Source organism: Alligator sinensis, unplaced genomic scaffold (genome assembly GCF_000455745.1).
Source record: "Alligator sinensis unplaced genomic scaffold, ASM45574v1 scaffold1456_1, whole genome shotgun sequence".
NCBI classification, from domain to species: Eukaryota; Metazoa; Chordata; order Crocodylia; family Alligatoridae; genus Alligator; species Alligator sinensis.
In genome coordinates, this window is record NW_005842763.1 from 481264 (window position 1) to 492268 (window position 11005).

Sequence of the window (11005 nt, forward strand, 5' to 3'; positions counted from 1 at the left end):
CCGTCCCGCCGGCCGGGCCCTGCGCTCACCCCCTCCCCTCCCCTTCGCCGCAGGGTCATCGCCGTCAGCTACGAGGCGCGCGCGTTCGGCGTGGCGCGGGGCATGTGGGCGGCCGATGCCCGCAAGCTCTGCCCCGACCTGCTGGTGGCGCGAGTGCCGCAGGCGCGCGGCAAGGCCGATCTCACCAGGTGAGTGGGGCGGGGCGGGGTGTCCTAATCCCAATCCCAGTTCTCATTCGTAATCGCGGGTGGGGCTTTCCTCACTCCCTTACCCTGCAGGTACCGGGAGGCCAGCCTGGAGGTGATGGAGGTGATGTCACGCTTCGCCGTGATCGAGCGGGCCAGCATCGATGAGGCGTATATGGACCTCACGAATGCCGTGCAGGAGAGGCTCAGAAAGATGCGGGGGCAGCCTGTCCCTGCAGAGCTGCTGCCTACCACCTTCATCCAGGGCCTGCCTGATGACACTGACGCTGCAGCAGCACAGGGTGGGAGCACAGACTGCAAAGGTACTGCCAGCCTGCTGGCAGGTGCTGCCTCCTTGCCCTTGCTTTTCAGCTTGGTTTTTGTGGGAAGGCAAGGTAGAGGCCTCACAAAGTAGGAAACTCTTAAGGGAAGAGAAGCCAGGCCATCTCTAACCCAAGGGACAGAGAAGCAGGACCAGGTGGAAGGCAGTTCGATTGTGGCATTGCAAAGAGGATCTCAGTTGGGGCTGGCCCTTTCCCCATTGTCTTTCATCCCTACCTGTTCTGTGGATGATAGCACGTCAAACCTGGTGCCAGAGTTCACGTTCAGACTGCAGCTCCACTTCCAGGAGAAAATTTTCATCTGTGGGCTGGGACTTGCTTTAAAGATGACCCTAGGAACTTCATCTGTATTGAAGGAACTGCTTGGGAGGACTATTATGCATTTAGATATTTTGCATATCAGATCAGGGGTTATGTATTGGTGGCTATTTAAAGCCAATTTTAATTTTATTTTAAGGTATTCTGCAGTACAGGCTTGCAGCTAAAACTTAACAGCTTTATCGTATTAGCTTCCCCTTCTCTTCCCCGCTGCAATGGGAGAGCAGTTGTCAGTTAAATTATTTAGAGAGAGACGGGTATTGCCTTCCCTTTTCCAAAGCACACGCAGGATTTCTGCCCAAGTATGCGCTTCAGGTTTAGGAAGCTTGCCTTTCTTCTGGATATTAAGGTACAATGACAAGAGTATGTGGGCACTGTTCATTGGGGTTTGCTAAAACCAGCACCCTAATTTGTGGGGAACTAGAAATACCCGCTGTGATCTTCTCTGGTTGTGTGTTTTTGTTGTTGTTTTTTTTTCTTTCTGTGTGTGTGTGTGTGTGTGTGTATGTGTGTGTGTGTATTTTAGAGGAGCTGCGGCAGCGTGGCTTGCACCAGTGGCTCAGTTCCCTGCCTTTCGATGACTCCAGCTGCCCGGACCTGCAGCTGACCGTAGGAGCAGTAATCGTGGAGGAAATGAGGGCAGCTGTAGAAGAAGTCACTGGTTACAGGTGCTCGGCTGGGATTTCACACAATAAGGTGCGGGTCAGTTGATGACATAACTGGTCCAAACAATAGAGTCTGCACAGGTTGTAAAGTGCCTGACGGTCAGTGCTCCTAACTGATGGGTATGAGCAGGGTGAACATCCTGGCCAAACATGGACATACCTACTTGAGAATAACACTAAGCAGAGTGTAAGGAATATGTGTCCAAAAAATGTGAACTCCTAACAGGAGCTGGATTCATTTACTGGCTGGGGCTTCTTTTCCTGCTGTATTCCAAGCAGTTTGCTCGCTATAGAAAAGGCCTGTGAACCACAGGAGTGTCCTCTTGAAATGACTTGCCTTAAAGGGAGTCTTCTTTCCTGAAAGCAGTGGACAGATATTGTAAACTTGGGAAGTTTTTTTTTGTTTTGTTTTTTTAACTGGTATAAACCGTTCAGTTAGATGAGAACAACCCTGCCTCAGTGTCATGCCTTTGTGCTCTTCTCACTTGCACCCACAAACAGAGGGTGAGTGAGACTGCATTTCCTTAGACTGGCTAACCTTCAGCTAGGCAGATGCAGCTTGAGGTGATGCACAGTAGACTGCCAGCAGCAGCCACAGGAACACTTCACACGTGCAGCCAGGCACAAAGGGGAGCAAGCTGTTACTTTGCAGCAGTAGCAGGTTTCCTGTTGCATGAATTACGTTACACTTTGCTGGCTAATGTCTGGCTGTTGGTTTGGGTGTTGACAGATAGGGTTAATTGTGGTTAGTTAACTAAATAACTTTTTGCAAGTGAATAGGAACACTATCTGGAACATGAAGCGAGCAGATGTAAAGAATAGTTATGTGCATTATAATAGCCAGGGCCTGATGATCACACTATACTGCTAAAAGAACTACCACAATTGGTATATGAACCACTAGAGCAGTGGTGCTCAACCTTTTTAGACTTGAGGCACTCATCCAGAACTCCTGTGAATTGAGCAGCCCCCCATTTTAAAAGCTGACTTATCTATTATAGTGCTTACCTCCTTGCAGAGAGGCTGTGCAGTGGGGTTCAGGGAAGAGCTAGACAGGGACTGAACCTAAGCTTATCTGCTTATCTCCTTACACTTTGAAGCACCCCTCACAGTATCTTGTTGCACTCTTCAGTGCCCCAGCACCCTACTTGAAAATCACTGCATTAGAGGTTATTTATTTATTAAACCATCAATCCCACAGTGGGCAGATAGGGTAAGCACTTGGAGGAGAACAGCATGCATTTGTCAAAAATGAATCTTGTGAAACCAATTTAAATTTGCTGCTTTTGATAATTTGGCCTAGCAGGTAGGGGAAAATTGGTAGATACGAGATTCTGACTTTAAGGCTTTGATGCTGTCCCCTGTTGCAATCTCATAAGTAAACTACAGTGATATAGATTTAGATGACTTTATCTTGTGTAGGTGTGTGAATGATAACTACTCTGAGTGGCATTTCAGCCAGTGTTTTGGTGTCAAACTAGGGGGGGCATTTATAGTGGGTTTTCTAGATGAGTGTCCTGGATTTGGTACTATTCAATATTTTTATTTAAGATGGAGACAGTGGAGTAGAGAGTGCACTTACAAAATTTAAGGAAGTCATGTTGAGAGAGGTGCCTAGCATTTTGGAGGGCAGGAATGGAATTCAAAATGATTTTGATACATTGGACCAAAATTAACAAGTTCAGAATATCATAATGGAAGGGACTGTGCTAAGAAAGAAGTCAAATGCATGCATACAAAGTAAACAATAAGTGGTTAGGCCACAGTACTGCAGAAAAGGTGGGGCTCTAGCAGACTGGATTGAATACAATCTGGCAAGGCAATGCGATGCTGTTGCAAAAAAGACCAATCTTATTCTGAGTGATGTATCAAGATGAGTGTCACAGGCAGTAATTCTGCTGTATTTGATGCTGGAATACTTTGCCCTGTCTTGCGGATGACGCATTAAAAAAAATGTAAACAAGAATCCACGGGAGAACAGCAAGAATGACAAAACTTTACATTTACAAGACTTTGACTCCTGAGGAAGAGTAGAGCCAAACCCGGTTCATTCAAAAGAAAAGAACTGAGGGGGAACACCAGTTTTCCAGTATGTAGAAGAAGGCAGCAAGTGATTGTTCTTAATATCCAGGGGCAGGATGAGAAGTAGTGCTTTAATGTGCCACAAAGAAGATTTGAGATTTAAATATTAGGAAAATCTATAAGGAGTTAACCAGCAGTACAGGCTACGTAAATATGTTCTGGAATTGCCATCATTAGAGGTTTTTTAAGAGCAAGTTAGTCATGGATGGTCTTGATATACCTGACTTCCTTATCTTGATGATTTCTTGATCTACCCCTCTGCTGCTGACCTTAGTGACAAGAATAGCAGTTGCAGCTAAACAGAGTGGAGAAGATGGAAGAGGAGAGGCCCAGAGAGAGACATGCAGTCTGGTGTAGGTAATAGGACAGAAATCTGGCAGTTGCTCTTGACGTTCTAGCACAGCTTTCTGATCAAAACTCAACCACCCACACTGTGCTCTAGACCCCTGCTTCTCTGTGACAGTCTAAAGCAGGGCTCTGATCCTTCCCTTTCAAAGTCAAAATTTTGCAGGTTCCAGCTCAAGCTTAGCTAGCACAGTTCAGACCTGTGGGTAGATAGCACCTGAGAGTAGAGTGTGGTGGAAGATGAATCTTATCCTTCACCAAGAACATGAAGATAAGGAAGCCTTTAGCAGAGTTGGCTACACCATTGGGCAGAGTCCTTTATAAGCCTGTGTTTCTCTGAATGTGCAGGGTGCACAATAATGGGCTTTCCACCCTCTTCCATGTTCCAGGTACTGGCAAAACTGGCCTGTGGGCTGCACAAGCCAAACCGCCAGACACTAATACCCCTGGGACGTGTCCCGCAGCTCTTCAGCCAGATGCCCATCAATAGCATGTAAGTAATGAGGAGCTACCTGCTTTCACTGATCCCGCTCAGGCGGAGCTGGTTCATGGCAGTAGAGTACATCCATACCTCTTTGTGCTGCTATCTTGCTCTCTGGGTTCTGTACTTGCTTTTATAAAAAGCCTCTAGGTGACCTGGTTGCCAGGATATATGCTTCAGTTTGGTTTTCTCTGTTATGGCTGCCTACATGCAGAACCAGAAGAGCGCACAAGTGCAGACTGCCATGTTCATCTCTGGAACTGCTCAGATGCCTAGTGATAATAACATGGATGTCTGAAGTGGTTAATTTCTTGGTGCTTATTAAAGCATGTCAGGAAGAAGAGGAAGGAGTTTTACTTTTGAAGATCTTCAAGTTCTGATACCAGGAGCAAAGGAGATGCCAAGGAGCAGACCCATCAAGGAATCTGCTAGAGTTCATGAGGGCATTACCGTTGTCCCTTCCTAATGGTGTAGCTAACCTTGAGAAATTCAGTGGGCTGTACAAGCCCCTGCAAGTGGAAATTGAGCATGAAGAGCCCATAGGTATATTCATACCCGAGTAGTGGGGAGCTGAGTTCCAGCAGCCCAGCGAACATGCATGATGATCACAGCCCACTAGTAAGAGGCTCATGGGTGGTGCGTGGGGAAGTACTGTTCCTGCTTTCTGCAGCATGACTCTTGGCGAGGTCCACATGAAACTGCTATAATCTACCTGCTGCAGGGAGAGGGGAAGGAAGGGGCAGTTCATGCTCATCTAGGAAGAACTGCAGGAGGTGGTCCTTAAATCAGAGGTTAAGGGCTATGTCTCTTAAAAAAGAAAAAGGTGAGGGGAGGAGTTTGAGGTCTGAGTGCAAGGATCGGGGAGTGGGGTCTATGTGTTCTTAAATACCATGGGGGGTGCTGACTTTGTGCTTTCTCTCCCTGGGTGGTTTGCCATTTCCTGTGCAGCCTCCTTTCTGGCTGAAGCTGTTGCTGAGCCATGTTCTTGTGAATCATGTTGCTTTCCCCTTTGTCCTCTAGACTTTCCAGGCAGTACTGCTCCCTCAGCTGTCCTGCATCCATCTGACTAACCAGTGAACAGTTGAGGACTGAACACACCCTTCATAGCATTCAGGTGACAGCTCTCTTCTGCATTCTCTCTTGCAGCCGCAACCTAGGTGGGAAGCTGGGCGCCTCTGTCAGTGAGATCCTGGGGGTGGAGTACATGGGGCAGCTGACCCAGTTCAGCATGTTGCAGCTCCAGACTCACTTTGGAAACAAGACTGGGTAAGTGACTTGCTGCCTTCAAGGGCAGGTCTCAGGAGGATATGAAGACTCTGGTGCTGCCAAAGTGGCGGGGAGCTTTGGTTCTGCAGGCATTACTGCTCAGGAAGTCTTCTGTCTGAGCCTTCAGGGGTTGCAGTGATGCAGGGAGCATGCTCTGCCTCGCTTCAGTTCTTTGCAGGTGCCTGGCGCCCTCACTTAGCTCCCATCCACCTTGCCCTGCTCTCCTTCCCCCCCCCCCCCCCCCCCCCCCATCTGGCAAGGGGGTGCAAGCCATTCCAGGGGCTCTGCCTAAGCTGCATAGCAGGGGGCATCCATGGTGGAGTGGGAGGCAGGCAGTGTACAGGCCCAGCATACAGGAGCCTCTGCCAGTCTCGAGCCTGAAGCCCCCATCCTGGGTCAGAGCTGTGCCACGGAACTTCCAGTCTGGTGAACCCTGCTGCATCAGGAGAGGAGAAATTCAGAGGACTTGAGCAATAATTGGTGTTGGGTGTTGCTTCCCAGCTGTTATGCAGGTTTCCTGCTCCTGTGTAGCTGTGACATAGGTGCCATAGTGATTTATAGCTGAAAAATGGCCAAGCTGAGATGCAGCTAGCTGTATCATCTGTATGAGGGCTGATTCTTACATCACCTGTCCTGTGACTTGTATGCTGCCTGCCTAGATTAGCTTGGGACCAGGACATCTAAATAGCTGGTTGGATTTAGGGAAGGAAGGAGTCCCTATGCTGTGCCTACATGCATTGTCACAGCTATCCAGTGCCCATTTCACAGGTGCGTAGAGCCCTCCCTGGGCAGATGGTCAGTGCCCTGAAAGATGGAATGTTATCAGTGCAAACCTCCTGTGTGACTTTTAGGTCCTGGCTTTATGATATGTGCAGAGGGATTGAACATGAGCCTGTGAGACCCAGGTATTTGCCCCAGTCCATCGGCTGCAGCAAGAACTTCCCCGGGAAAACAGCTTTGGCTACTCAACAGCAGGTAGGAGAGCAGAAGGCCTCCTGAGCAGAAGTAGAGGCAGAGGGGGCTTTTGTACCCCTGTGCCAGCTGTGGCTTCCTCCCTCCCTCTCGGCATGTGTTGTGTGTGCCAAAGATCAGCCTTCACAGTGTCCGGAAATCAGGCTCTGGGGAGCCTGTGCAAGAACAGCTAGGAAACATCTATGCCCTTCAGGCCAGAGGAGAAAGGGTGTCTATTGGCATTTAGACTTCAGAATGCTGAATTGTACAAAGGTGGCAAAGGACATAGGTGGTGATAGACATTCCTGGCCCTGATCCTCTTTACTCTGCTTTTTGAGGGAAACAGGCCCAGGTGGCCAAGGCCTGTTGTGCATAACTTTACATTCTCTTTGGCATGTGTAGGATTTGTCAGTAGGATCCAAGACCTTGTAGCTAAGTGTGAGGTAGCTCATATCCTGTAGAGCCACACATGGCTGGTCTCCCAGGGTGAGGGACCAAGTCCATAAAGTAAAGTCATTAGGCTATGAGTCCTGTCTGAGGAACTTGGGAGCCTTCGGATTATTATCCCAAGGGGTGGTGCTGATGCCGTCTCCCTGGGGTTGCTTCCTGTTTATCCCATGCTTTGGGCACTTTTGGAGCATGCATGCAGTATGTGGTTTAACATGGACATGTTCCCATGCAAATGCCAGGAAAAGGAAGAATTTCCTGAGCTGAGCAAGGCTAGTCACTAGAAAGGCTCTTTGACAATAACCTGTCTCTGTTTTTGCCACTGGATGCTCTCATGCTGGGTTTCTTGGACTGTGGTGTGTGTGTCCTGGGTGGTGTATGAGCTTGAGGTTCTAAATCTGCACCTTGCATCCACTCTTTAAGAACTTAGTACTTGTCCCAGTAAAGTTTAGGGGGGGAGGAATACTGCCTCTGCTGGAGTTTAACCAAGGCAGGCTGAATGGGAACCTGATGGTGCTGCTGAAAGGCTCTGGGTGAAGTGTCCCAGCTGCTACCATTATGAGGCCTTTGTCACTTCCCAAGGGGACTTCAGGCTCCTGCTGCAATGGAGCATTAAGATGCCTGGACAGAGGGAAAGTCCTCATGCAAGTGCAGTAGAGTGGGTGATGTTTGTCAAGCAGTAGACTCAACTTCTTGTGAATCACCTAATGCTGGGCTGGGGAGCATCATGTCTCTGGGCTAGGTTGGGGAGCCCTATCCCTAAGCACCCAGATGGTGGAGCTGCACAAAGGTGAGCTCTTCACCTTCCAAGGTGTGGGTTCATATGCAGACTGGTGACATCACCATAACAGAAATCCCCCTTCCTCCTTGTAAAGAGTAGAAACAGTGCTTTTAGCATCTCTGGGATGCTTCACTGTCATTGCCTTTCCCTCAGGCTGAGGGATTTCCCTGTTCCTTTCAGATTCCCAGTGCTAGCCTGTGCTGCATAGTCTGGGATGCTCTAACTCGGTGATTCTCAACCAGGGTGCCACAGCATGCTGGATTGTCTTGATCCTTTTGGTGGTGCCACAATATTAGCACTGTTAGCTGTGCAAATGTGATTCACAAGATAAGCCTAGAAATTTCAAATAGAAACCCATATTTGTGGCTTTTCTGAGTTCCTTACAGCAGAAAAAACAGCTCTATTTTTTCTGTAGTCAAAAAAAAAAAAAAAAAAAAAAGTGAAAACTAAGAGCAGACATTTTCCACAAGTCTCAGAATGTTGAGAACCACTGCTTCTGGGTTGCAGATGCATTTTTGACAGAATCCCAACCCTTCTTCCTTAGCTTTGAACTTCCAGAAGTTTCTTGCTCTTTAGCTTGTCAAAGAATGAATTGTTGAGCCCAGTCTGGGATGAGCTCTTCTCCCCTTGGTTCTGGCTGTGGCAGCAACTGAGTAGAAGGAGGGGAGGGGTCAGGTCCTATGATCAGTTGCGTGCGTCTGTCCATCCCTAGGACTGCATCAACTGCCACTGTGTGCTACTTGCAGGTGCAGCACTGGATCCTGCAGTTGGCCTCGGAACTGGAGTCAAGACTCGGCAAGGACAGGAGCCAAGTAAGGAGAGGCCTGATTCCAAATGTTGTGTGGCTGGGCCAGAGGCATGTGCTATCTTTGCAGCAGGGTGTGACATCAGGCTCTGGTAGCAAGTGGCCTTGGAAACAACCCTGCATTCACATGCATTGTGTTGCTGACTGAAGAGATGAGGAAGGCCCTAGGCACAGCACTGGTGCCCTCACCTTCTAGAGCAGTGGTTGGCAATCCCTGGCGCACATACTAGAGCATGGCATGTGAGGCCATTTTACTCTGCACCACAGCCAGCCCAGGCTCTGGGTAACTGCCACCAGCCATGAAGCCCGGGCTGCTTACAGCAGGTGGCTAGGAGGCTGCAAACCCTGCTGCAAGCAGTGGCTTCCAAAGCCTACAGAGCCTGGACTGACTGTGGCAGGCAGCCACAAGGCTGCAGACAGCTGCACCAGGGTCCAGAGCTCCAACTGGGCTCTGTGACCGGCTGCTGTACGCACGCCTCTGGGTGAACAGCAGGGGAGAGGGACCAGGGTCTCCAGGGCTCTGGACCCCAGTGCAGCTGTTTGCAGCCTGCGGGCCCCTGGGCTCCGTGGCAGTGGCAGCTGCATGTGTGCCTTGGGGTGCACAGCAGGGAAGGGGCTGGGGAAGCCCAACTCTGGCCCCTCCCCTGCTGTGCACCTCGTGGTACACATGCATCCACCACCAGCAATGAGGATTGCCCCCACACAGCTCCCCACAGTCTGCCCCTGGCATCTCAAGTTGAGGCATGGGTCGAGGTTGAAGTGTTTTTGGAACTCTGGTAAAAAATGTTGCCAACCCCTGTTCTAGAGGGCCTGGCCCCAAAATGCTGCTGAGCTGGAAGGTTGCTGTCCTCCCCTCCATTGTTGAGTGCAAGGGTCATGGTCACCTGGGAGTGTGTGTGCAGATACTGCCCAGGCTTCTTCCTGCTGTGCAGCTTGATCCTGGGACCTGCCAAGACAACTCTGCCAAGGCCTCTTATAGCATAAGAAACTCCCCAGTGGGTCAGACCACAGGCCAATTAGCCTAGTATCCTGCATCTCCCAGTGGCAGCTTTGTAAATAAACAGGCTCCTTATACCCTTGGCAAGTGAGTAAGCTGGCTCAGCCCTGTGTGCTAGGTTGTGGGCCTGAGCTGTGGACCTGCTAGCTCTCCAGTGTTGGTGAGGATAGAGGGAAAGTAGGGGTGAAACCCTTCCTCTGGCATGATGTAGCTGTAGCAGCTCCTGCCACGCTAGGTGTTCGCACACGGCCGCAGTGACAGATGGCAGCTTGTCTTCCTGGGATAGAGACCTCTTGGCCCATAGTATGAGCAAGCTTCTGGCATTGCCAGCTTTGCCCTCTAGGTGTCATCCATGTTACAGCTGCGTCCTCTCCCACAGAATGGCCGCGTAGCCAAGCAGCTGATGGTGAGCATCCGCATGCAAGGTGACTTGAAACCCCACGGCCTGACGCGGTGCTGTGCCTTGGCCCGCTATGATGCCCACAAGATCAGCACTGATGCCTTTGCGCTCATCCGGAACTGCAACATGGCTGGAGCCCAGCAGGCTGCATGGTGAGCGGCTTCAACTCCCAGCTACTTTGCTGCTGCTACGGCCGGGCAGAGGTTCTCTGCCTTGGGAGGGGTAACAGACAGAACAGCAGGGTCTTGCTGGATACAGGCAGGAACAGGAACTGTTAGAGCAAGTAGGGAACAGAGCTGGGACATGCCCTGTGTGTTCTGCGCCTGTCTGCAGGAGAGCACTGCCCCTATGGAAGACACATCTTGAGCATTATTCTCACTTGAGCCTCTTGACCCTGCAGTGCAGAGCTCACTACAGAGCTGTAGCCAGGGGCCTCACTGCCATTGAATCTGTGTGCTCCAGGGTGTGCTGAGTGCCCAGCTCACTAGTGTGGTTGTAGCATCATTTGTGCTACACAAGGGAGAGCTTGTGCTATAAACCTAGGGGACAGAGGGTTAAAGGGTCACAGATTTCATAGACATCAGGGCTGGAAGGGACCTCGGAAGATCGTCGAGTCCAGCCCCCCGCCCAAAGGGCAGGAAGTCAGCTGGAGTCATAGGATCCCAGCAAGATAAGCATCCAGTTTCATCTTGAAGGTGTTCAATGAAGGCGCTTGAACCACCTCCGGTGGCAGGCTGTTCCAGACCTTGGGGGCTCGGACAGTAAAGAAATTCTTCCTTATGTCCAGCCTGAAACGATCTTGAAGTAGTTTGTGACATTCGACCTCATCATCCCTTGGGGCGCTCTGGTGAACAAACGTTCCCCCAGATGCTGGTCGTCACCCCTGATAAACTTGTAGGTGGCCATCAGATCACCCCTGAGCCTGCGCTTTTTCAGGCTAA

General features: G+C 50.2%; 1 protein-coding gene across 1 annotated transcript in view; it reads left to right on the plus strand.

The window, feature by feature from the left end:
- Positions 1-42: 42 nt before the first annotated feature.
- Positions 43-11005, plus strand: part of POLH (DNA polymerase eta) — a gene marked incomplete at its 5' end in the record, with an annotated part of 15356 nt that continues 4393 nt past the window's right edge. Inside the window, 8 exons of the mRNA XM_014525215.2 lie at positions 43-188; positions 279-508; positions 1371-1540; positions 4326-4429; positions 5564-5683; positions 6535-6658; positions 8609-8674; positions 10044-10216. Coding sequence (XP_014380701.2) covers positions 43-188; positions 279-508; positions 1371-1540; positions 4326-4429; positions 5564-5683; positions 6535-6658; positions 8609-8674; positions 10044-10216 — 1133 coding nt within the window. The remainder of the gene's footprint in view (positions 189-278; positions 509-1370; positions 1541-4325; positions 4430-5563; positions 5684-6534; positions 6659-8608; positions 8675-10043; positions 10217-11005) is intronic.